The sequence below is a fragment of the Anolis sagrei genome, chromosome X (assembly GCF_037176765.1).
Source record: "Anolis sagrei isolate rAnoSag1 chromosome X, rAnoSag1.mat, whole genome shotgun sequence".
NCBI classification, from domain to species: domain Eukaryota; kingdom Metazoa; phylum Chordata; class Lepidosauria; order Squamata; family Dactyloidae; genus Anolis; species Anolis sagrei.
In genome coordinates, this window is record NC_090034.1 from 19873232 (window position 1) to 19900956 (window position 27725).

The 27725-nt window shown below is 41.1% G+C and overlaps 2 protein-coding genes across 3 annotated transcripts; one reads left to right on the forward strand and one right to left on the reverse strand.

The window, feature by feature from the left end:
* The first annotated feature begins 2 nt into the window (after nt 1–2).
* FAHD1 (fumarylacetoacetate hydrolase domain containing 1) lies at nt 3–4729 on the forward strand. 2 transcript variants are annotated; one of them, XM_060786562.2, is made up of 3 exons: nt 19–110; nt 338–434; nt 3234–4729. In XM_060786562.2, the coding sequence occupies exon 3, from the start codon at nt 3242–3244 to the stop codon at nt 3911–3913; it is 672 nt and encodes a 223-aa protein (XP_060642545.2). In that variant the 5' UTR covers nt 19–110; nt 338–434; nt 3234–3241; the 3' UTR covers nt 3914–4729. The 2 variants fall into 2 exon arrangements, with proteins under 2 accessions (XP_060642546.2, XP_060642545.2); XM_060786563.2 differs by lacking the exon at nt 338–434 and having other exon boundaries at nt 3–110.
* Nucleotides 4730–5267: 538 nt separating this feature from the next.
* Nucleotides 5268–26942, reverse strand: MEIOB (meiosis specific with OB-fold). Its single transcript, XM_060786558.2, has 13 exons — nt 26880–26942; nt 20949–21006; nt 20059–20190; nt 18958–19030; nt 17288–17483; nt 14190–14290; nt 11506–11558; nt 11309–11404; nt 10998–11099; nt 9896–10049; nt 7007–7196; nt 5964–6050; nt 5268–5379 (listed from the first exon to the last, which is right to left on the reverse strand). The coding sequence occupies exons 1-13, from the start codon at nt 26940–26942 to the stop codon at nt 5272–5274; spliced, it is 1413 nt and encodes a 470-aa protein (XP_060642541.2). The 3' UTR covers nt 5268–5271.
* Between the last annotated feature and the right edge of the window lie 783 nt (nt 26943–27725).

A 27725-nucleotide genomic window follows, 5' to 3' on the forward strand; every position in this document is an offset into this window, starting at 1 on the left:
GAGGAGGAGGAGGAAGAGGAGGAAGAGGAAGAGAGGGAAAGGGGTGGGGAGCTTGCAAGGCATTGCATTGCTTGCATTGCGTCAAAGCGCAGGAGGAAGGCGCACGCTCGGTAAGCAACCCCACAGAACGGCCTTTTTTGCATTTTGGGGAGGGCTTGCAACCTCACTGGCCTCCTCCCCAAAGGCCTGCCTCATTTCAGAGCCCAAGGGGAAGATTTTAGGGGAGAGTGTCCATCTTTTTTGGAAAGGAAGGGCGGACTTTGGAAGGGCGCAATGGAGAGGAGAGAGCGCGCCAAAGACCGCCTTCTCTTGGTGACCTCTTTCTCCTTGCCTTCAGAGCCTCACTGCAAAGCAAGGCCTTAGTACGAAGGTGGAATGAAAAGGAATGCCTCCACCTTCCTAACTCAACAGATGACAGGACTGGTGTGCAGCAGGTACTGGCTTGCTCCACAGCTCCATTAGCGTGGAACGGTTGTGTTGTTAAAGTATTTATTTATTTATTTATCGTGCCAGGGGCATGTTTAGCCTGAAGCAGGCATGGTGCTTCACGAAAAGGCCTTACTGGTGCATTATTTAAACTGCTATGTTTATTCATATCATGATCTGATCACTATACTCAATATATCCCATATGCATGGGGGTATTGGGGTAATGATACAAAAGGTTTGCTAGGGTAGACCCTCTTTCACTCAGACTCAGCCCCCCCCCCCCCCCCAATCGAAATCCTGGCTACGGGCCTGGTCTGAAGAAGAGAAGGCTGAGAGGGGATATGATAGCCATGTATAAGTATGTGAGGGGAAGCCACAGGGAGGAGGGAGCAAGCTTGTTTTCTGCTTCCCTGGAGACTAGGACGCAATGGAACAATGGCTTCAAACTACAAGAGAGGAGATTTCATCTGAACATTGGGAAGAACTTCCTGACTGTGAGAGCCGTTCAGCAGTGGAACTCTCTGCCCCGGAGTGTGGTGGAGGCTCCTTCTTTGGAAGCTTTTAAACAGAGACTGGATGGCCATCTGTCAGGGGTGATTTGAATGCAATATTCCTGCTTCTTGGTAGAATGGGGTTGGACTGGATGGCCCATGAGGTCTCTTCCAACTCTTTGATTCTATGATTCTAGGGGCAACCAGACCATTGTATTACATTTCTGACAGAATCAAACAAACAGACAGACAGACAAAACACAGAGTTTGCAAGTTTGGTAGTTGATTAAATGTCCTTCGACCAGTATCTGGCCACTTGGAGTGTCTCTGGTGTTGCAACAAGGAGGTCCTCCATTGTGCATGTGGCAGGGCTCAGGTTGCATTGCAGCAGGTGGTCTGTGGTTTGCTCTTCTCCACACTCGCATGTCGTGGATTCCACTTTGTAGCCCCATTTCTTGAGGTTGGCTCTGCATCTTGTGGTGCCTGAGCGCAGTCTGTTCAGTGCCTTCCAAGTCGCCCAGTTTTCTGTGTGCCCAGGGGGAGTCTCTCATTTGGTATCAGCCATTGGTTGAGGTTCTGGGTTTGAGCCTGCCACTTTTGGACTCTCGCTTGCTGAGGTGTTCCAGCAAGTGTCTCTAGATCTTAGAAAACTATTTCTTGATTTAAGTCATTGACGTGCTGGCTGATACCCAAACAAGGGATGAGCTGGTGATGTCACTGCCTTGGTCCTTTCACTATTGGCCTTTCACGTTGTTAAAGTGTGAAGTATGGAACCCTACACAGAGGGTCAGTCAATGCAACTTAAGCAAAGTTGTTGTTGTTCATTCGTTCAGTTGCTTCTGACTCTTCGTGACCTCCTGGACCAGCCCATGCCAGAGCTCCCTGTCAGCCGTGGCCACCCTCAGCTCCTTCAAGGTCAAGCCAGTCACTTCAAGGATGCCATCCATCCATCCATCTTGCCCTTGGTCAGCCCCTCTTCATTTTTCCCTTCCATTTTCCCCAGCATCATTGTCTTCTCTAAGCTTTCCTGTCTTCTCATGATGTGGCCAAAGTACTTCATCTTTGCCTCAACTATCCTTCCCTCCAACGAGCAGTCGGGCTTTATTTCCTGGAGGATGGACTGGTTGGATCTTCTCGCTGTCCAAGGCACTCTCAGAACTTTCCTCCAGCACCAGTTCAAAAGCATATATCTTCCTTCGCTCAGCCTTCCCTATGGACCCGGGCTTCAAACTGCCAACCTTTCAATGGGTGTGATCTATTGCTGCTGGTGATTAACCAGCTGTGCTAAAGCCCGGCCTCTTTCTTTGGGTTCATCTACATTGTAGAATGAATGCAGTTTGACACCATTTTTACTGCTGTGGATCAATGCTCTGGAATTGTGAAAATTCTACAGGGTCTGCCAAAAGTTACAAAGAGGTTTCAATATGTAATAACTTCTTTAGTTTTTGATTTTAATGTACAAGGCCATAGCACTGAATACAGGAGACGTAAAGAAAATTGCATTATGTATAAAATATTTTTGAAAACTGTTTTCAAAAGGTTATTAAAACTTTCTGACTTATGGCCAACCCTGTAGTCAGCACTTTTTGATAGAGACACCAGCACTTTTTGACAGAGAAGGATAAAGGATTTTTGAAACTGCAACTCCCAGGATTCTGTTGTGTTCAGCCATGGCAGTTAAAGCGGTATTAAACTGTGCTCATTCTATAGTGCAGATGAACCCATTTGTCTCTCAGGCTCTTTCTAGTACAGGTAAAGGTTTCCTCTGACACTAAGTATAGTCGTGTCCGACTGTGGGGTGGTGCTCATCTCTATTTCTAACCTGAAGAGCCAGTGTTGTTCGTAGACACCTCCAAGGTTATGTGGCCAGCATGACTGCATGGAGCGGCGTTACCTTCCCACAGAAGTGGTACCTATTGATCTACTCACATTTGCATGTTTTAGAACTGCTAGGTTGGCAGAAACTGGGCCTAACCAGCAGGAGCTCACCCTGCTCCCCGGATTTGCTCCACCGACCTTTCGGTCAATAAGTTCAGCAGCTCAGCGATTTAACCCGTTGCGCCAACAGGGAGGGCTTCTACTGCCCTATCTCCCAGGATCTGATCCCAGATTATCTGCTTATCCCAGATTATATGGCAGTGGAGAGTCATATAATCCAGTTCAAAACAGGTGACTTGGGATCAAATCCTGGGATATAAGGACAGTGTAAAATGGGCCTCAATTTGAAGGGAAGGAAGCTGTCAGGTTGATGTAGGAAACTGTATCCCCTGCTGCTTGGATCAAAATTCATTTCCCTCCTTTTACTTTTTGGCAGTATGAAACATGGCTTCCACCAAGCCTTTGTCCCGGTTCTGGGAGTGGGGAAAGAACATCATCTGTGTGGGGCGGAATTACGCCGATCACGCCAAGGAGATGAAGAACGCCGTCCCCTCCGAGCCGCTCTTCTTCCTCAAGCCTTCCTCAGCCTACGTCCGGGAAGGTTTCCCCATCGTCCGGCCCTACTATTGCCACAAACTGCACCACGAGGTGGAACTAGGGGTGGTGATGGGGAGGGGGGCCAAGGGGGTGTCCCCGGAGGCGGCCATGGAGCATGTGGGGGGCTATGCCCTGTGCTTGGACATGACCGCCAGGGACACCCAGGAGGAGTGTAAGAAGAAGGGCCTCCCCTGGACCTTGGCCAAAGGCTTCCACACCTCCTGCCCGGTCAGCGACTTCCTCCCCAAAGAAAAGGTTCCCGATCCGCACCAGTTGAAGCTCTGGCTGAAGGTCAACGGGGAGTTGCGGCAAGAAGGAGAGACGTCCAGCATGATCTTCTCCATCCCGTATATCATCAGCTACATCAGTGGGATCGTTCCTCTGGAAGAAGGGGATGTCATACTAACGGGGTCACCCAAAGGGGTTTCGGCTGTCGAGGAGAATGACGAGATAGAAGCCGGGATCGAAGGGCTGCTCACCATGAGGTTTCGAGTTGCCCAGCAAAGAAGCCGGCCCTGAAAAAATGGTCCAGGACCCAAAGAGAGTTTTGCTCACTGTATTATAGGGCAGGCATGGGCAAACCTTGGCCCTCCAGATGTTTTGGACTTCAACTCCCACAATTCCTAACAGCCGGTAGAAATGTGGGAGTTGAAGTCCATAACACCTGGAAGGCCAAAGTTTGCCCATGCCTTGTATAGGGGGACACCAGCATCGTCTTTTTCCTGAGTCATGCAAGGAAATGAAAGCTGAGCTTCTTCTCAGACCAGTCCACTAGGATCTTGTCATTTCAGGTCCAGGGGATCCCAGGTGAGATTACTGCAGTGGCTAATTAGGCCCTTGGCCATCCAATACCCCAATGGGTAGGGTTGTCCATGCAAATTCAATGGATAAGGCTGTCCGTGGGAGGTATTCAACTATCCAATGAGTCAATAGGTAGGGTTATACATTGGTTTCATGGAGATATTTAACCACCTAATGGATCAATGAGTAGGGTTGTTCATGGTTTTAATGCAGATATTCAACCACCTAATGGATCGATGGGTAGGGTTGTTCATGGGTTTCATGGAGATATTCAACCATCTAATGGATCAATGGGTAGAGTTGTCCATAGTTTCATGGAGATGTTAGGATTGAACTCCATTTACTTCTGTTTAAGTCAAAACAAACCAAAAGTATGACAATGACTCCCCCCCCCCCCGAAAAACACAGCAAAGTGCCTGCAAAAACAACACAGAATGTTCTATTAAATATTTTTGATATGAAATAAATTGTCACAAAGTCTGATGTAACTGAATACTAAAATGGTGAATAAATATCTTTGCTTTAATAGAACAATTTTGTTAAAGTTTATTTACTTATTTATTTGCAACATTTATATCCCGCCCTTCTCACCCTGAAGGGGACTCAGGGCAGCTTATATAAATTATTACTCTATGCCCAAACAACAATAACAACAATTAAAAGCAATGAAACAACAATTTAAAACAACATTAAACAACATATGTTAACATTAGATAACTATTGTGCATAGATCCAAAGCCAATCAATCAATCATATTCATCAATCCAGGGTCAATTCCAAATGTATTGCACAGATAATTATGCTGGGCCAAATGCTTGCTCCCAATTGAAAATATCCTCTTAACATTTTCCTCAAATTTTAACAAATTTAGATCACATTTAGATCATTGTTTCAAAGAGTAATTCAACAATACTTGGAATAATCTTGGAGACTGTTTCTTCAGCAATGTAATGAACTTAAACAAGTTGTAATAAAGCAACTTTGCAACAAGGATGCAACATGAAGAAATAATGATTCCACCAAATTACAACAGAATCTGAAAAAAAATCTTTCCAACTGTTATGAAGGGAGCATAGTTATTTTTCTTTCACTGACAGGTGTTGACTGGCTTCCACAGGATCAGCCAGCTTGCAAGAGAGGAGGTTCACTCTCAGTCCAGTTCGCGAACTTGCAGAAGGAATAATCTGTGGAGGAAATTTCAAATTAATTGCTGTAAAAAGAAATAAATAATTGTAAATTTCTTTCTCTTTTAAATAGATATAAAACAAAATAACGTTGCAAAGACTGTGGATTTCACAATGTGTGTGTCAGGAGCGACTTGAGAAACTGCAAGTCGCTTCTGGTGTGAGAGAATTGGCTGTCTGCAAGGACGTTGCCCAGGGGACACTCGGTTGTTTTACTATCCTATGAGAGGCTTCTCTCGTGTCCCTGCATAAGAAGCTGGAGCTGATAGACAGGCGCTCACCCTGCTCCCCATATTAATTGGCCGTCTGCAAGGACGTTGCCTGGGGGACGCCCAGATGTTTTACTATACTATGGGAGGTTTCTCTCATGTCTCCACATGGGAAGCTGGAGCTGACAGATGGGAAGTCACCCCGCTCCCCGAATTCGAACCACCAACCTTTCAGTCAGCAATCCTGCCGGCACAAGGGCTTAACCCATTGTGCCACAAGGGGCTCCTACACAATAAGATGAGATTGGAGCAAGTGTCAAAAGGACCGCTGCTTTCTCAGGTACATATTTAATTAAGTATTGTTCTATTACATACTTTAAAGTAAATTTTGCTTCGTTCCAACAGAAAGTGCCACTTCAAGGCAGTCCTTTGAGCCTCGGTCAAAGCCTGGAACTCCTGGACCTAATGGAATAGCCATAGTTTAGCTAGTATAAAATACATATAATTCAGAAGAAGGTATGTTTTTCAGTAATCCAGTAAGATAAAGGTAAAGGTTTCCCCTTGACATTAAGTGTAATTGAGTCTGACTCTGGGGGTTGGTGCTCATCTCCATTCTAAGCTGAAGAGCTGTCGTTGTCCGTAGATGCCTCCTGGGTCATGTAGCCGGCATGACTGCATGGACCGCCATTATCTTCCTGCCAGAGCGGTACCTATTAATGTCACATTTGCATGTTTTCGAGCTGCTTGGTTGGCAGAAGCCGGGGCTAACAGTGGGAGCTCATCCTGCTCCCTGGATTCGAATCGCTGATCTTTCAGTCAGCAAGTTCAGCAGCTCAGAGGTTTAACCCGCTGTGCCACCAGGAGCCCCAATAATCCAGTACAAGGACCCAAATGCCAAACTTTTTCCAGACCAGATGATAATTCAAGCATCCATCTTAGCTTTTCATAATTCCTTGCAATGGGGAAAAAAGAGTGCTGGGATTTGTTTCAATTGCACGGTCAATGGAAGAATCCATTTTTGATTAAAGAGCTATCCAAGTGATCATTTTGGAATTTTAAAAATGATTTGCTTCAATATTAACATATCGGCTTCCACAAAATGCTCATTTTGGAAAATAATTTTATATCTCTATAGGCAAAAACTAGCAACAGCTTAAGAAATTACTTAAGTAAATAACTTAAATAAATTAAGAAATTACTGCGCCTTAAGAAATTACTTTTGGTGATCCACAGTGCGCTTCATCAAATGTGAGGTTGGCTGTCAGAGTTACAAGCATTATTTATTGCCGTGTATAAAACCCTTTAAGCTGAAAGGATCCTAAATAAACATGGCAATCAAAAGACCCCCATCACATTTTTTCTGCATCAAAGAAAAAAAGAGGAATTGAGGGAAGCTTTTTCCTGGTAAGGTGTCTCACCGTATAACCCAGAGTCTCTTCGGCCACTGTGTCGGAGAGACTGCAAGAATGGAGGGTGCCTGTGTGATCAGTCAGATCGACAAAGAGATCAAAGCTGGGGAAGACTGAGATGGCATCAGAAGAGGCACCAAAATCGGGGCAGAAAGAACACGCGTTTGTGTTTTCGTTGACCACAAAGCGGCACTTGACACTGAAGGAAGGGAATAAATAGCACAGTTAAATAAACTGATCCATACTATTGCTGAATGGGCCAGTTTTGAAAACAATTTGGGTGCTGGCCCTGGAAGACTAGGATTCAAGTTCCTGTGTGCCATATTGTGGGAAATGACAACCTTCTTCAAGCCTTCTCTAGTAATATTTATCCATCATCCTGCTGATTACTGTTTCCTATATGTATGATCCGATATGCAGCTTCCTTTACTCTATGGTTTCTGAGAAGTTTTAAAAAGGCTGCACATCACATTCTCTCTCTCTCTTTCCTTTTGATTATGTGATAGCTGTTTTGTTATAAGAGAGATGCCTTGGCTAGCTGGCACAGGGAACCATCTCAAACATATTGGAAACTGGACTGATAATAATAATAATAATAATAATAATAATAATAATAATAATAAGTGTGTGTAATGAGTACCTTGTGTGTAATATGTGTGTAATTAGTACCTTAAAAACAAAAGAACCAATGAATGAAATTACACCAAATTGGGCAACAAAACGTCTCACAACACAAGGAGTGACCATCACTCAAAAAATTATGATTTTGTCACTTGGGAGTTGTAGTTGCTGGGATTTATAGTTCACCTACAATCAAAGAGCATTCTGAACTCCATCAAAGATGGAATTGAATCATAGAATCATAGAGTTGGAGGAGATCTCATGGGCCATCCAGTCCAACCCCCTGCCTAGAAGCAGGAAAATCACATTCAAAGCACCCCCTACAGTTGGCCATCCAGCCTCTGTTTAAAAGCTTCCAAAGAGGGAGTCTCCACCACACACAGAACTCCCATGACCAACAGAACATACTGGAAGGGTTTGCTGGGCATTGACCTTGAGTTTGGGAGTTGTAGTTCACCTACATCCAGAGAGCACTGTGGACTCAAACAATGATGGATCTGGACCAAACTTGGCACAAGCACTCAATACGCCCAAATATGAACACAGATGGAGTTTGGGGGAAATAGACCTTGACATTTGGGAGTTGTAGTCACTGGGATTCACAGTTCACCTACAATCAAAGAGCATTCTGAAGCCCACGAACAACAGAATCGGGACAAACTTTCCACACAGAACCCCCATGATCAACATCAAATACTTAAGGCCATCCAGTCCAACTCCCTTCATCAGGGCAAGAAAATGTAATCAAAGTCTTCCTGACAAAGAACCATGCAGCCATAGATAGATAGATAGATAGAGAGAGAGAGAGAGAGAGAGAGCGCTATGATTCACACACACACAGATATAGTATCGTAGATTTGAAAGGGACCCCTAAAGAAGGACAATGATACGTTGCATATTCCAGAGTAGGCTAACCAGACACTCTCCACATCAACACTGACAAAGAAACAACAAGAAATACTGTTTACCCACAAGCATAAAGAAATTACATATATAAGGAACCAACACTTTCTCATTACTTTATTTTCCAGATTACCAGACTAGGCCACAGCAACGCGTGGCAGGGGACGGCTAGTAATAATAATAATACTTTATTTATACCCCGCTCTATCTCCCCCAGGCGGACTCGGGGCAGCTTACATGAGACCATGCCTGTCAGTACAATAAACACAATATTACACAAAAGCATAATAAAACCAGAAAATAAAATACATAAAATGCAGAACCAATATAATGCACGACACAGCAATATAAAATCAAACATTAAAATACAAAGGAATTACACTGGGCAGGGCCAAATTCAAAGATAAAAATTTTAATACACTGGGAGATAGGGCAATGGAAATTGTCAGGGAGGTATTTATTTATTTATTTACAGTATTTATATTCCGCTCTTCTCATCCCGCAGGGGACTCAGAGGCTATTTAACTTTTTCTGGCCGCCAGGGGAGCTGTCGCTTTCATCGTCCGTCTGCGACACTGATGAAGTACTTCCGCATTCCCCGCATGCTGGCGTTTTTTTATGGCCTCATAAATTAGTTAATTTAGCCTCCCCACACAAGGTGGTACCTAATTTTCCTACTTGACAGATGCAACTGTCTTTCGGGTTGCAAAGGTCGACAACAGGCTACACAATTGGTTGGAAGCCCACTCCAACCAGGGCTGGCTTCGAACTTATGACCTTTTGGTCAGAGTGATCTTATAATGCAGCTGACACTCAGCCAGCTGCGCCACAATCCCGGTGCTGAACACATGAAGGTTGTGAGTAAACCAAATATGTTATTTTTATCAAAGTCTACTTCATTTTTGTCTCTTGAGTGCATGATATAAAACAAGTTGTTTTACGAGAGAGTTTATATATTTCTGGGCACTGAAAAACACTTCTGAAGCACTGCTGTTTTTATGCACTGGCAAAAACACTTCTGAAGCACTGCTGTTTCTATGCACTGTTTTCCTAACAGAACAAAGATAACAGGTTATTGAGTCTAATAACCATTGCCTAGCATAATTATATCTGGTTGTACACATTCACACTTGTCTCAAACAGACAGGAATTCTTTCTCCCACCCTGGATATTATTCCACAAATAGATAAACTGTACTTGCCTAATTTCCAACAGACCTCACAAACTCTGAGGATGCCTGCCACAGATGTGGGTGAAATGTCAGAACAAAATACTTCTGAAACATAGCCAGACAGCCTAGAAAACTCAATTCTTAGATGGTTTGGGACAATGAAGAAAATAAAAAGTCAAGGTGATGTTTAATGTGCTGCTTACCATCTGTTGCGTATGACCTTTGGTGTTTCGGTATCAATATTCAGTGTCGAAATGTAGGCAAAAATGATGCCATAGAAAGGTTCAGGCTTTCCGACTTTCTGCACAACTTCAGATTTTAACTGTTCCACTGTATAAACATCAGCTATTGTCTGCACTAAAGAGGAGTATATGGGAGAATTAGGGTTATCTGAAATGTAGTCCAAATTCTAAAGATACTGAGTGATTCCTAGTTATTTGGGTGGATTTTTAACATAAGTTAAATTCATCGCAAAAGGAGTGAAATTATTATATTTTAATGTATCAAGACCGAACTGATTTACCCAAAAGTTGCATTTTAGCATTGGAAATATTAAGTTATGTATGACTTATGTACTTGAGTGCCAATTTTGAGGAAAAGGCAGAATTTAAATAAACATAATAATAATAATAATAATAATAATAATAATAATAATAATAAATACGGTATATCCTCGAGTATAAGCCTACCCAAATATAAGCCAAGGTACCTAATTTTACCACAACAAACTGGGAATACGTATTGACTTCAGTATAAGCCAAGGGTGAGAAATGCAGCAGCTACTGGTAAATTTCAAAATAAAAAGATATACCAACATAATTACATTAATTGAGGCATCAGTAGATTAAATGTTTTTGAATATTTACATAAAACTAATTTAAGATAAGACTGTCCAACTCTGATTAAACAATTATTCTAACCTTCTTCAATAAAAATGTGTTTATGTATCTTTCCAATAATTATAAAGACAGTAAAATAATAAATGTCATAATAATAATAATAATAATAGTAATAATAGAGTAAAATAATAAACGTAATAATAACAATTGAGTAAATAATAAATGTAATAATAATATTAAATAGAGTACAATAATAAATGTCATAATAATAGAGTAAAATAATGTAAATGTAATATCAATAATAGAGTAAAATAATAAATAACTCTGACTCGAGTATAAGCCGATAGGGGCCTTTTCAGCCTAAAAAGGGGGCTGAAAAACTCAGCTTATACTCAAGTACATACGGGGTGTGTATGGAAGACCCGAATCAAGGCCTCCATATATCAGTTTAACAAATCAGACTCACAATTTACAAATTCTCTGAATTGCTCTCTGATGTCATCATCCAGATCTAACATTTCTGCACTTTCTCGTATAAAGTTGAGAAGATTATTTGCTTCTGGGGTATCTTACCAAAAAATGAAAATGAAAATCAAAGTGTTATTAATAAAGAGAAGTGTGTACAAGGCCAAAATATTTGATCATCTCTTTTTCAAAAAGGATTCATTCAGCAAGCTATACTTGCTAATTGTCATCTACAAAGCTGCCTTATTGCTTCAGCACTCAAGTCAATGGGATTTTATACAGTTTAGACAAGGTTTTACCACAGTTCCTTACCAGGATTTGCAGTGATGATGGTTTTTGAAATGATAGTGGCAACCATGCAATTTCTGAATTTGTCAAAGTTTATTCTTACATCTGCTGCAAAGATAACTGTAAGGAGGATACAATTGTTGTGTTATATTTGCCAAAGCTTTAGCTTGTAGCGATAATCTCAGCTCAAAATATTTGGGAAGGAAGTGGAAATGATCTACCTGTTTCTCGAGGCATCCAGCTCTGTGCAAGTTGGATAGATTCATTGTCCCAGCTGGAGAGCGAGAGAGAACGAAAACCTTAATTAGATTACAAGATACGGTATGCATTTTATTTCTGTGTAACGATAAAACTTTGATACTCTTGAAAAATCATAAATGTTTCTAAACAAGGTAAACACACAACTGCATAACACAGAAAAGAGAATACTATATGAACCAAGCATGGGCAAACTTTGGCCCTCCAGGCATTTTGGACTTCAACTGTCAAGCAGAGTTTGTTCAAGTAGATGTAGAAATTCACCAGGATGTCTGGAGGCAGACCAGGAGTGAACATCTTCTGCACAGAGAGGGAAGATCCAATATACCATTATTTATGGGTTGATTTGTAGGTCTAACCACCCACAGAAGGTTTCTAATCATATACATTCACAATATAGACCCAATTATATAGTTTAAATCAGGCATGAGCAAACTTGGGCTCTCCCTCCAGGTGTTTCGGACTTCAACTCCCACAATTCCTAACAGTCTCAGGCCCTTTCCTTTTCCCACTCAGCCGCTTAAGCTCAAGCTTAGTCAATTTAGCAAGGGAAGGAAGGGAGTCTTGCTCTTTCAAGTTGATTCAGGCAAAAGCAAACTTCTGCAGCCCCTCCTAATGCGTGTGCCTTTCTTTAATGATAAGTTTTGCCATCTCAATATGCAGCTGCTTGGCAATAAGTGTTCATTTTTCTTCTGAAATGTTGGAGGAGGTACTGCAAAGGACTATAACAACCGAACTGGACCTCCATGTTCACAGACAGTATGCTACTAAACACTGATCAATATGCCATTGTTTTTTTTCCTGGGGGGGGGGGGGGGTATACACAATGAAAGAGGGCTGTTGTCTCAATGCTTTACTTGCCAGAAGGAACAGAGAGTTTCATCGATGCTGACAATTGTGCCATCACCACTCAAGCAGGGAGCTTTGAACAGAAGCTCTCAGAAGCTTTAGGTGCTCTTACTGCCTATTACAGGGAAAACCAGCTGATTCCTAATCCATCTAAAACACAGATGTGTGCTTTTCACGTTAAGAACAGTCAAGCATCTCGGGTTCTGAGGATTACCTGTGAAGGAATCCCACTGGAGCATTGCAGCGCACCCAAATACCTGGGAGTTACCTTGAACCATGCTCTGAATTACAAGAAGTGCTGCTTGACTATCAAGCAACAAGTGGGTGCTAGAAACAATATCATACGAAAGCTGACTGGCACAACCTGGGGATCACAGCCAGACAAAGTGAACACATCTGCCCTTGTGCTTTGTTACTGTGCTGCTGAATACGCATGCCCAGCGTGGACCACATTTCACCATGCTAAAACTGTGGATGTGGTTTTTAATGAGACATGCCGCATTATCACAGGATGTCTACGCCCCACACCATTGGAGAAATTATACTGTTTATCTGGTATTGCACCACCTGATATCCATCGGGAAGTAGCAGCCTGTAATGAAAGGACCAAGGCATTGACATCTCCGGCCCATTTTCTGTTCAGATATTAGCCAGCATGCCAACGGCTTGAATAAATAAATAGCTTTTTAAGATCTACAGAGATACTTGCAGAAACACCTCAGCAAGCGAGAGTCCAAAAGTGGCAGATTAAATCACGGAACCTCAATCCATGGCTGATACTGAATGAGAGACTCCCTCCTGAGCCTACTGGGCGACTTGGAAGGCGCTGAACAGGCTGAGCTCTGGCACCATGAGATGCAGAGCCAATATTATGAAATAGGGCCACAAAGTAGAGTCCATGACATACAAGTGTGTAGAAGAGCAAACCACAGACCACTTACTACAAGACAGTCTGAGCCCTGCCACATGCACAATGAAGACTTTCTCACAGCAACACCAAAGGCACTCCAAGTGGTCAGCTTCTGGTCAAAGGACATCTAGTATAATGCCAAATCTTTAACTTTGTTTGTGTTTTTAAATATATAACTGCACCCTCAATTCATTTAACTGACACGATAAATAAATACTTGGCCTTATTTTCGCCCCTGAAGATCCCTGTGGAAAACAGGATGCTTTCTGGTTTTGCTCATTAATGTTCCACTTAATATCTGTTTACTTATAAAAGTCTTGACGGCAGCATTCATGCCAATCTTGGCTATAGGTAAGACCATCAAGGGCTTTCCTAATGAAATGGCTTCTTTCGTTTGCTCCTCTCCACAATGACCTTTCATAATTGATTTGCAGCTGCTTCGCTCTGTCTCTCCAGAGGGAAAAATCTGTCAATAACTCACAGAAACAGGTAATATATTCAAGGCCAGGCTTATGTGTAATAGAGGTTAATGGTTATTGGTGCCATTTAATTAACACTGAAGTATTGTCACAATAAAAAAGTCTTCAGTTAATGGTAGGAGCTTGCACTTTGGTTCAGTGTCTGTTTTTTCCCCTATTCTGGAGTGTAATAATTAAACTGTGCTTCCAATCAAGTCTTTGTCATGCAATTGCAAACACATGGAATTGTGCAAAAATACGAGGGGAGATTAGTTCTACTTGTAACCTTTTCAGTTTTCTCCACCAAATATTCTGCATTCGTGTTTTCTTTTTGTACTGAAGGTCTTTTAAGGTAAAAAGAAAAAATGCAATAGGATCACAGTGTCTATTGCTTTGTTTTACCAGGCCCTGTCCTCAGGAAACAACTTACCATACCATTGCAAAGGAAGACTCTGTTTCATCATACAGCCTTACTTCACATCGCTGGCCTTTCCTTCTGTCCGAGGTGGTGAAGCATTTTGGCACACCAACCTTTGCAAAGGGTGGGGGGGGGGGATTGACAACAATATCTGGATTTGGTCTCAATAATAATAATAATAATAAGAAGAAGAAGAAGAAGAAGAAGAAGAAGAAGAAGAATGGTAAAAGTTTCCCCTTGACATCAAGTCTAGTTGTGTCTGACTCTGATATCCATCTGGGGGGGTGGTGTTCATCTCCATTTCTAAGCCAGAGAGCTGGTGTTGTCCGTAGACACCTCCAAGGTTATGTGGCCAGCATGACTGCATGGAGCACCATTACCTTTCCGCCACAGTGGTATCTATTGATCTACTCACATTATGCATGTTTTTGAACTGCTAGATTGGCAGAAGCTGGGGCTAATAGCAGGAGCTCACCCTGCTCCCTGGAATCGAATTGCTGATCTTTCGGTCAGCAAGTTCAGCAGCTCAGCTATTTATCCCGCTGTGCCACCGGGGTCTCCAAAGTATTGTTATTATTATTATTAATAATAATAAACTTTATATATATTCCGCCCTATCTTCCCAAGGGAACTCAGGGTGGATTCCAACAAACAAAAAAGGCAAACATCCAATGCCTTGGTACAACAACAAATACAAACATAATAGCCCAAAATAACCCCACATATGAAAACTATTTGTAACATGACATCTATAAATGAAATAAAATGTAACCTATCAAAATTATATCTAACATAAAACTTAAACAACACATCCACATTAATTTACAGAAGCCAATGAAAGTTCATTAAGATATGTGAGTTGATTATGTGACCAGTGATTTTAACTGAGCTAACATGATCTGTAAGTAAAGGTAAAGGTCTCCCCCAGACATTAAGCCTAGTTGTGTCCAACTCTGAGGGGTGGCACGCCTCCAAGGTCATGTGGCCAGCATGACTGCATGGAGTGCGGTTACCTTCCCATCAAGGCGGTACCTATTGATCTATTCACATTTCCATGTTTTTGAACTGCTCAGTTGGCAGAAGCTGGGGCTGACAGTGAAAGCTCACACTGCTCCCCGGATTTGAACCTGCGACCTTTTGGTCAACAAGCTCAGCGGTTTAACCTACTGCGCCACCGGGGGGGCTCCCTTATGGTGTTGTAAATTAGTTAAATTAGCCTCCCCACATAAAGCGGTACCTAAATTTCCTATTTGACTGATACAACTGTCTTTCCGGCTGCATAGGTCAACAGCAAGCTAGACTATTAATGTTCGGGAGCTCACTCTGACCCAGGCTGGCTTCGAACTCATGACCTCTCAGTCAGTAGTGAGGAGGAGGAGAAGTGATTAGTCAAATAGCCTGGACTCGTGCTGTTTAGGCTTTTAAAGGTAATGACCAGGACGTTATATTTAGCCCGGAAGCAGACTGGCAGCCAGTGAAGCTGCCGCAACGTGGGAGTGGATCTCTCCCTGTATGGGGCTTGCAATCTTGTATTTGTACATAGATTATCAAATAGTACTATTGTTCCATTCTTTGTGTCTCTCTACTGTTCAGTGTGTACTCACACTGAAACAATACAACACCCATCAAAAGAACAGATTGTGTAATAAAAGGACAAAGATAGAGTTTAGTCAGATGTAGAGTATGACGTCAAGAAGCCAATTCATTGTTAATGTTTAATTTAAGACTTGATCACTGTAGATGTTATCGCATTTCATTGCATAAGAATAATTGCCCCCTTTTTACTTGAAAAATGAGGGCAACCCTTACGTAGAGGAAAAAAATCTGCCTTTGGTTCTCCAATTTCTGGGTTTTTGTAAAAATAAATAAATAACTGCCTTGCGGATGAGACAGGAGGAAGAGGAGGTGGGAGGATCCAGCCTCAAATAAATAGCTCTATTTCTGTTTTGTTTTAATATGCCTTGGAAAAAGGGGGAAAGAAGATTCTCCTTCCCTCCCTTCCTTGTTTCTCTGAAAGCAAGGCAGTTTACAAAATCTGAAACTGTACTCTTGAAGGAAAGATGGAAGATCTTTTCATAGTTTTTAAACTGCCTTAAGACCTCAGAAAAAGGAAGGAAAGAAGGGAAAACTGGGTTGTGGCCCAGCTGCATTAAATCACTACTGACCGAGAGGTCATGAGTTAGAAGCCAGCTCGGGTCAAAGTAAACTCCTGACCATTAATAGTCTAGCTTGCTGTTGACCTATGCAGCCCGAAAGACAGTTGCATCTGTCAAGTAGGATATTTGGGTACCGCTTTAAGCAGAGAGGCTAATTTAACTAATTTACGATGTCATAAAACCTTCCAGCAGCATGCAGAAGAATGAGGAAGTACTCCATCAAAGGACGCTTTGTCAGAAGTGGACGGTGAAAAGGCAGCTCCCCCTGTGGACTCATGAAGCCAGAAAAAGCTGGAATGTTAAACTGCCTCTGTGTCTGTCTATATATATTGTATGTCTAAATGGCACTGAATGTTTGCCATGTATATGTGCATTGTAATCCACCCTGAGTTTCCTGCGGGGTGAGAAGAGCGGAATATAAATACTGTAAATAAATAAGTAAATAAATAATCAGACCCAAATATATACCAATTTTGCCATCCCAAAAATGGGAGTGTGACTGTAATGCAATGGTGACTATTATATGATGATATATAATCAACTTCTTTACAATGTGCGATATCCAAGTGCCATTCTAGATACAGGAAGTCTTTGTTGACTTGATTTTTGAAACTGTTCATCAATGTTGCTTGTTAACTTATAATAAGTAATAAAAAAAACTTTATTTATACCCCACCACCATCTCCTCAAGGGACTCGGAGCGGCTTACATGAGGCCAAGCCCGACAGTACATCAATAAACAAAATGAATAAACAAAAACAATAAATACAATACAATTAATATAAATCACATATAAACAATAACCAATAAACTAACATACTTCCCTCCAGTCTACATCAAGCCAAGTGACTGCTGACCAGGACACTCCCATCGACCATGACCCAATAAATCCTTATCTGTGCAGATATCAATGATACTCCCCAGACTCTAATTTGTATTACTTTTCTGACTTACTGATTTAATAGCAGCAAGAACATTAATAATCCTCCCATCCAGGTTCTGTCCATTGGCCACAATATCCCCCAGTGAGTAGAAGTCTTGGGGGTCCTTCACAGGAATGTTCAACAGGGAGAGCAGTTGGGGGTCCACTTCATCCGGGAAACAGATCCTCACAGATGAATGGTTTTCACTCAGCAGAAGCTTGTAGTTGCTTTGCGGACATAAACAAATTTACCAGTAAAGAAAGCATGCTCATATATGAAGAATGCTCTGAATGTGTTGTCGAAGGCTTTCATGGCCGGAATCACTGGGTTGCTGTGAGTTTTCTGGGCTATGTGCTCATTTTCCAGAGGCATTCTCTCCTGACATTTCACCCACATCTATGGCAGGCATCCTCAGAGGTTGTTAGGTCTGTTGGAAACTAGGCAAGTGGGGTTTATTTATCTGCGAAATGTCCAGGGTGGGAGAAAGAACTCTTGTCTGTTGGAGGCAAGTGTGAATGTTGCAACTGGTCACCTTGATTAAAATTAAATGGCCTTGCAGCTTAAAAGGTTGGCTGCTTCCTGCATAGAGGAATACTTTGTTGGGAGGTGTTAGCTGGCCCTGATTATTTCTTGTCTGGAATGCCCCTGTTTTTTGAGTGTTGCTCTTTATGTAGAGCCCAGAAAACTCACAGCAACCCAATACTCTGAATTATTGTCAAACGGATGTCATACTTAGAATCATAGAATAATGATTGGCAGAGACCTGTGAGCCATCTGGTCTAACCCTATTCTGCCAGGCAGGAAAAGCAAAATCAAAGCACCCCCAACAGATGTCCATACAGCCTTTGTTTAAAAGTATCTAAAGAAGGAGACTGCTGAACAGTTCTCATGGTCAGGAAGTTCTTCTTAAGGTTCAGTTAGAATCTCCTTTCCTGTAATTTGAACTATTATTCTGTAAAAAGCCCTTCTTCAGTGCAAATCTTTATGACCCTTGTAGCCTTCAACTCATTTTCAATTTACAACCAGCCTCTTACGAGGTTTTCCTAGCAAGATTTGTACAGAAAGGGTTTTCCGTTGCCTAAGGCTGAGAATGTATGGCTTTGCCAGGGCCATCCAATGGGATTCAATGGCTGAGTGTGGATTCAAACCTTTTAAATCTAAGCCCTCCTCCCAAACCACTGTGCCATGCTGGTTCAGCTGAAGGATCCTATCTGTCTCCCTATAGAAGCCTGCCCATGTCTTGAGATCATTGGAGGAGATCCTTCTACACTGCCATATAAAATCCAGATTATCTGCTTTAAACAGGATTATATGAGTCTACACTGCCACATAACTGAGTTTAAAGCAGATAATCTGGATTTTATATGGCTATGTAGAAGGGGGCCTCAGATAATGCAGTTCAAAGAAGATAACGTGAATAAGCAAACTCAGGTTTGTCCACTGGTGAGTAAAATTGTTACCAGGTATTTGAATGAAGTACCATGTTCCTGAAAAAATAATTAACTTGCACTTCAGGTGGGAATAAGTATTTCTGGACTGCAGTTCCTATTATTCTTGGTCATTTCATATGTAAGGCATGCTGGGAACTGCACTCCTACATCATGATTTCCAGACCTTACCTTCTCCAAGCGTCAGAAAACGGGTAGTTCCGTATATCTTGGCTTTTTGACGAAATCACCTGACCCTTAAAGTAATTCATACCTAGGAGTTGTCGGGCTGAATTTTTCCTCCCTTTCCACTTCTTTTGTTTGTACCAAAGGGTTTTCAATTATGACTATAATGGGAGGAAAAAAGGAAGAAAGCCACATAAATTCTGATTTTAAAGTATAAATGTACATGCATAGCACATTCAGGCCCATTAATTTCAATAAATACAGATAACATAATGAAGACTGTGCATAACTTTCTCACTGAAATGACAAGAATGTCCATTGCAATCTTATAGTTTATTCATATATAAATCTTGCTGTTTTCGGTGGATATTCCTAAGTTATAACAACAACAACAACACTTTATTTATATTCCGTTTTATCTCCTTGAGGGGACTCAGAGTGGATCATAACATACACAGATAGGCAAACATTCAGTGCCTTTAATACAGTGGAATAAAAATTACATACAAATACACAGAACAAAGGTAAAGGCTTCCCCTTTCATCTCCGGCTTTCTGGAAGTGGTGCTCAACTCTGGCCATGGGGAGGTGCTCTTAGTCCATTTCCATACCAAGGAGCCTGTTATCCGTAGACACCTCCTGATTGTGTTGCATGGGTGCTTTTATTACCTTCCTGTTAAAGCAGTACCTATTGATCTCACTTTTGCATGTTTTTGAACTGCTAGGCTGTCAGGAGCTAGGGCTAACAGTGGGAGCTCATCCTGACCCACAGCTTCAAACTGACAACCTTTAGGTCAGCAGATTCAACAGTTCAACGGTTTAATCAATTGTGCCACCACAGCCCTACAAGTATTTAGAATTGTACTCATAACTCTGGCTGACTTGTCCCTTTAATGATATCTATCATTGAATTTATTTATGAGCCATTTGAGGAACAATGAAACATAATGCATGTTAATGTTCCAAGAAAACTGGAATTGCTTTTTTAGCCTTTTGCCTCTTGATGACAGCTTTATTGCACGGTTTTCTAAAGTTTACTTCTTCCCGTTTCACTCAGTTTAACAGAACATTTTGGTTCCAATTAAATATCCTTGAAGGAAAGTGCACTGATATCACAAGTACATTGCATTTATTTCAAAGGCGGGAGGAATATATTGCAACTGAAATATGTTGAATAGATTTCATCTTACCGCAATCGCCGACTCTAAAGCTATCGGAAAGCGACTTAATATAGTCCTCCCTTCCCCAGGAATTCACATTGATGAAGTATGATGGCGAATCGCGAACAGTGAAATTGAAAATGTATCTTTCTGATCCAATATCTGGAGAAACAAGAAGCATTCATGACAAGCCAATGAACAGCTGGAGGCCACTGCCATATAAAATCCAGATTATCTGACTGAACCGGATTATATGGCAGTGTAGACTCATACAATCCAGGTCAAAGCAGATAATGTGGACTATCTGCTTTGATAATCTGGATTTTATGGCAGTATAGAAGGAGACTCAGGCTGGATCTACACTGCCCTGTAATCCCAGGATCTGATTCCAGATTATCTGCTTTTCACTGGATTATATAAAGATGGATCTATACTGCCAGATAATCTAGATTATCAAAACAGATAATCCACATTATAATATGAGTCTATGCAACCATATAATCCAGTGAAAAGCAGATACTCTGGATTTTATGTGGCAGTGTAGAAGGGGCCTCTTACAATCCAGTTTCTACCTGCTATTATCCATTTTAAATCATGGTACAAACAGTGCTCTTCATTCAAACTTGATCCTGAAAGATTGTCATCTGCCCTTGCTTATCGAGCATCATGTTTCTTACATCCATATGTCATAGCAAACATGGAAGCCAAGCATGTGATGCCAGCAAGCAGTCAAGAAGTTAAGGGAAATGGTGATCAGAAGGCTAGTTTCACACAGTTGGACCTTTGAGAAATCCTGTGTGTAACCAGTAGAGGTCACCAGATCTGTTAAAATATACAATACACACATTTCTCATTCAGAGAAACCGCTGACCAGGACAGAACCCGAGAGACAGATCTTAATCACTTTTTAAAAAACTTACTTTTTCGGTCTGGAAAGCCTTTGGCATCTGTTTTTCCAATCACCACACCAATTATATTCTAGGGGAAAAAAGATTACAAAATATATACATCAAATGCAGATGTACAGGATGGGTTTGATTTCATTGATATTTCTTCACTAATAAAAAGCATACTTGATTCTTGGTATAAGTTCGATGTACTTATTCTCCAGATGCATTAATACATAAACAGTGCAAATAGCCTGCTCTGTAAATAAAAAAAATTGTGAGAAATTTTGTTTAAAAATCATTATCTGTTTGTCATATAATCCAAGCAGATAATCCACATTATTTGCTTTTAACTGGATTATATGAGGCCCCTTCTACACTGCCCGGATTATATGTCAGTGTAAATGGGGCCTTAAGACCCTTCTGCACTGCCAAACAAAATCCAGATTACCTGCTTTGAACTAGATAATATGGCAGTGTAGATTTATTTAGTCCAGTTCAAAGCAGATAATGTGGATAATATGGCAGTGTAGATATATCCTTAGATTTTATTTTTGTAAGTCTACTTGTTATAAGTTTCATTTTCTATTGGTATTCTTTGTTACACTATTTTCTGCTATTTTGATATAGCCATTGTCGCATTTAATGTTTGCCGATATCTGTTATAAAGCGCCCTGAGTTCCTCAGGGAGATAGGGTGGGATATAAATAAAGTATTATATTATATCATATTATATATATATATGTATTTTATGCAGCTGTATGGTAGGGGCCTAACATAGTAACAAACAGATTTGATTAATAATTGTCTAAGATTAGTTTGGTAATAGTGGGAAGCTATTTCTTGATTTAAGGCTTTGTCTTGCTGGCTAATATCCAAACAGAGGATGGGCTGAAGATGTCACTACCTTGGTCCTTTTCGTTATTGGCTGCTACTTCCCTACTGATGTCAGGTGGTGCAGTACTGCCTAAACGGTTTAATTTCTCCAGTGGTGTAGGGCGTAGACATCCTCTGATAATGCAGCATGTCACATTAAGAGTGACATCCACTGTTTTAACGTGCATGCGTATTCAGCAGCAGAGTAGCAAAGCACAAGGGCACTGTGTCTGGTTGTGATCCCCAGGTTGTGCCAGTCAGTTTTCATATGATATTATTTCTAGCACCCATTTTGCTTGATATTAAAGCAGTGCTTCTTATAAGTCAGAGCATGGTCCAGAGTGACTCCAGATATTCTGGTGTGCTGCAATGCTCTAGTTGGATTCCTTCCCAAGTAATCATCAGAGCCCAAGATGCTTGCCTGTCTCTTCTTAAGGTGAAAAGCACAAATCTTCATTTTAGATGGATTAGAGATCAGCTGGTTTCCCTTGTAATAGGCTGTAAGGGCATCTAAAGCTTCAGAGAGCTTCTGTACAACCATTTCAAAGTTCCTTGCTTGAGCGGTGATGGCACAATCGTCAGCATCGATGACACTCTCTGTTCTGGAACGGCTGTTCCAGGGGCTCCAATTTTGTGTTTTGCACTGAGTGTTTGTTCATAGTCCTAAGTTTCAGGGACTTTGCAGATAGGTGGCTTCCCTTGGCTGCATTCATAGGGCAAGCCACCTGTCAATAATAGTTAGGATCCCTGGTCCCGCCCCTCTCTGGGTTTTTTGGAGGGAAGGGGCCATTTTTCAGTTAGTCTCAGCAAAGGAAGTCAATGCAGAGGATGTGTATAGACGTCCTCCTGTACAAAGGCTTCATCTCTTAAGACTTCCCGGGGGAGAACAGTCTTAAGCCTCTAAAGATTCCCAAAGGTTCCGGAGAAACAGCCTTACAGCCCTGAGGAATTCTGGAGGGAATAACAGCTCTAATCATCAAGATCTTCAGCTAAGTGACTACAGACCTGCTGGTACGTCTGCTCGGTTCTGAGACGCAGTTCAGCCGGTAGCCTGGGAGGAGCTAGAAAGGGGAATTTTCCTTTGAACAAAGTTATTGAAGATAGTGCCTGTTCCCTGTGGACAAGTTTGAGAGAACTGGTTTCTTTACCAAGCAAACTTTACAATTCCTGTTTGTTCATCAATAAATGACTGTTATATTTAAGCTCAAGCTTCCTAAAGACTGTTTAATGAGGGAAAATTGCCTAAAGGCTCCTTTTTGGGGGCCCTGGCTTCCCGCTGGATTTAAGCTGCACATCCTCCCTTAAAGGCGCTTCATTTCAGATCCAGCGGCGACCGAACACTCTCTGTCCCTTCTGGCAGTGGCTGATTATTTGTGTAAATGTTGAATATTGAAGAAGCAAGCACGCTCCCCTAGGGTGGGTCGTTCTGTTTCTGCTTCTCTAGCCCTAGAACTCAACAAAAAAACCTCCAGTTTTGTAGCAGATTTCCTATGCAGTGGTTTGGGTGATAAGCTTTCGTACTGGTTATGACATTCTGTTTGGTTCTGCATACCGTACATTCCTATTTATTTGTTTCTCATTTGAAATATAAAAAGTATGTTCATTTATTTATTTTTATTCCAAAGCATATTGTCTTTTGTGGTTTGTGTTCTGCAGCCGAGCAAGCAAACAAGAGACTTAGGTCAAAACCTAGTTAACAAATGTATTATCTGCCAAACAATTTGCTCACACACAAATAGATCTTATATCTATTTTTCTTTCTTTGTGTGTGTTTTTACACAAACAGAATGAAGATTATCCCCATTGATAAACAGTCTGTATTCCAGGGGTGCTGTGAGTTTTTCGGGCTGTATGGCCATTTTCTAGAAGCATTCTCTCCTGATGTTTCACTCACATCTATGGCAGGCATCCTCAGAGGTTGTGAGGTCTGTTGGAAACCAGACAAGTGAGGTTTATATATCTGTGTAATAATGTCCAGTATGGGAGAAAGAACTCTTGTCTGTTTGAGGCAAGTGTGAATGTTGCAATTGGCCACCTTGACTAGCATTGACTGGCCTTGCAGCTTCAAACCCTGGCTGCTTCCTGCCTGGGGGAATCCTTTGTTGGGAGGTGTTAGCTGGCCCTGATTGTTTCATGCCTGGAATTCCCCTGTTTTCAGAGTGTTACTTTTTATTTACTGTCCTGATTTTAGAAGGGTTTTTTTTTAAAAAAATTCTGGTAGCCAGATTTTTTTTTCATTTTTATGGTTTCCTCATTTCTGCTGAAATTGTCCACATGCTTGTGGATTACACTGGCTTCTCTGTGTAGTCTGACATGGTGGTTGTTAGAGTAGTTCAGCATTTCTGTGTTCTCAGATAATATGCTGTTTCCAGGCTGGTTCATCAAGTGCTCTGCTATGGCTGACTTCTCTAGCAGCATGTCCCAAATGCACTTTATTAGAGATTTAAGATTGTCTGCACATCGCACCTATCCCAAAATCCTTACATTTCACCTGTCATGTCCAGCACTTTTTTAATTTTATTCATTGCATTTGGCCCGGCCCCTTGTTTTTAAATGTGCCATGATGTTATTGTTTGATGTTTACTGTTTATCACTTTAATGTTTATTGGTTTTGCTTTTTTGAGTTTTATTGTTGTATTTGTTATGCTGTTGTTTTATTGAGGGCCTTGGCCTTTGTAAGCCGCACCGAGTCCTTCGGGAGATGTTAGCGGGGTACAAATAAAGTTAATAATAATAATAATAATAATAATAATAGTTGAATTAGTCTGCAGTGCCTTTCATGTTCCTTGATTTGTGTTTGGGCGCTGTGTTTCTTTCAATCACTAGATGGGGCAAGGAAGCTGTTTCTGCATTTATCTGGATGAGTTCCTGTGTAATGAACTATAATTTCCTCAAGCCTGCTTTGATAAAGTGCGGCCTATTAATCCCCATTCGAAATGTTTTGCTTCTGAAATCATTGTAATTTAATTAGATGGCAACATATCCTGCGCATAAATCTGCCGATAATGGAGAGCTGGCATTTATTTTATGCCTTAAAAGACTTCACTTACAACAGTATTTATTTCAAAGGTCTTCCTAAATTTTATCTTTGCTGAATTATTCCGTTTAGATCCTGGCCAAGCAAAATTTCCTTAATTCCAAATTAAAAGCATAAGATCTCTTTCCTGCAGCCTCTAGTAAAATCCTGAATGTCGAAGGAGCCGAAAACAGGAATTTCTGTGTTCATTTGATTGCGCTTCGGGTTGACATTCTGCCAAATATTTGCTATTTTGGTTGTTTCTACAGCTCACTTCTGATATTATAGAGCAGGTTTGGGCAAACTTTGACCCTCCAGGTGTTTTGGACAACAACTCCAACCATTCCTAACAGCCTCAGGCAGGCATGTAGCCGGGGGGGGGGGGGGGGGCTGTTATGTGTATTCATATCATTATCCGATCACCATGCTGAATATATCTCATATGGATGGGGTTATTGGGGTAACAATACAAAAGGTTTGCTAGGGTAGACCCTCTTTCACTCAGACTCAGCCCCCCCCCCCCCCCAAATCAAACTCAGCCTCCCTCCGAAACAAAATCCTGGCTATGGGCCTGGCCTCAGGCCCTTCCTTTTTCCCTTCAGCCACTTCAGCCACTTAGTCCAAAACACCTGGAGGGCCAAAGTTTGCTTATGCCTGTTATAGAGTGACATAATGTGATAATACTGCAGAATTTCCTTTACTGAAAGTTCAAGTTTACTTTAAAAATACACACCTATTTGATAATTTCTGCCCTGTATCTAAGGATCTGAACTGCATGAGTCTACACTGCCAGGTAATCTGTGATAAGCAGATAACCTGGGATCAGATCCTGGGATGTAGGGCAGAAATTACCAAATAGGTGTGTATTTTTAAAGTAAACATGAACTTCTAAAAAAGGAAATTCTGAAGGGCAGTTTAGATCAAGTCTAAGCATGCATCTGCCATATAATCCAGATTAACAAATCAGATAATCCAGATAATTTTCTTTGGATTATGTGAGTCTACACTGCCATGTAATCCACTTCAAATGAGATAATATGGATGTTATATGGCAGTGTAGACTAGGGCCCTTTCAACACAGCCATATAACATATAGATTATCTGCTTTGAACTGGATTATATGTCTGTGTAGACTCATATAATCCAGTTTAAAGCAAAAAATGTGGATTATCTGCATTGAAATTCCACATAATCTGGATTATATGGCAGTGTAGAAGGGGCCTTTGTCTTGTGGAATGGGTGAGAAGTACAAATTGATGAATTGTGTGTGTGTGTGTGTGTGTGTGTGTGTGTGAGCAATATGTACTTCTCTAATTAACACTACTGGAACCCCTTCTACACTACATCCAGATTATAAAAACGAATATTCCACATTATCTTCTTTAAACTGGATTATATCAATCTACACTGCCAAATACTCCAGTTCAAATTAGATAATCTGGATTTTATATTGCAGTCTAGAAGGGGCCTAGATCTAAACATGAAGCCAGAAATACTGCATAGGAAACTGCATTAGGTTTTTCAAAAAGCCTGTAGTTGTATGCAATGAACATATGCACTGCACACAATAATGAGCCTTGCAATATTGAGTCTCTCTCAGGGTCAAAACAGCAGCCAGTAATGGATATTTCTCCTCCTTAATTATCTTTTTTTGCAATGATGAAGAGAAGTCAAGCTTTGCCTGAATTGGGGGGGGGGGGGGGCTTCCCAGGTGATAGGAGCTCCCAGCTTGCAATCTGGTGTCTCCGGCCCCAAAGAATATATTGTGAGGGCAGAATGCAGACTCTGTGCAAATTATCAACTCAACATCTATTTAAAGGGAGCACAAAGAGGCTTCTGAGGCTTCCGTCAATGGACTGTCCAGCCGGCACTGACGGTCAGCAGGAGCATCAGTTTTCACTTTCGGAGGCGGCACAAAGAGCAGCTGACATCCTTTGTGCCCCATCATTATGTCAATGCTGTGAGTCTATAAAGGGCCAAACCAATTACATAATTTTGCAGTAATACAATCTAAGGTAGTTATATACAGTTTCACCAGAGAAACAAAAAGGACTTCTGTCGCCAAGACCTACAGGACGAGTGAGATTCGGGTGCAGATCAGAAACGGCGACAAAATTCTGCGCTGAATACGCCATTCGTTCCTCCTGGAATTGGACCAAAACAAAATACATTAGAGCAGTTTCCATAAATTTAATGCCAATTTAATTTAGCTTTTGTAGGTCTTCCATTGTATTGCTGTTTAAATGCAAGCAGCTGAGAGAAAAGCAAGGTAATAATAATACTTTTTTTTAAAAAAAAAGCAGCAAAATCAAAACAAATCATTTTGTGATTCCACAGGTGGATAGTATTATTATTATTATTACTATTACTATTATTTTAGAAATAGCAAAATCTAAGCAAATCACTATGGCTCCTTCAACATTGCCATATAAAATTCAGATTATCTGTTTTGAATTATATGGCAATATAGACTTGTATAATCCAGTTCAAATCAAATAATGTGGGTCATCTAATTTGATAATCTAGATTATATAGCAGTGTAGAAGGGGCCTCAGTAATTCCATATATGGTGATTGATTGTAATAATAATAACAACAATTTATTTTAAAACTAGCCACCCCCTGCCACACATTGCTGTGGCCCAGTCTGTGTATATGTGCTTTGTGTGTGTATATATCTGTGTATATTTGTATTTGCATATATATGTGTGGTTTTGCGCATGCGTTGCAATGGTTCCTTTTTTTACTTTTTAAGTCTCTTCCGCTGTGTTTTTCTGTGTTTTTCCTGAGTTATCGTCACTTGTTGGCCTGATAGGTTCATTGTGTCCAAATTTGGTGTCAATTCACCCAGTGGTTTTTGAGTTATGTTAATCCCACAAACGAACATTACATTTTTATTTATAAAGATTGCAAAATCAA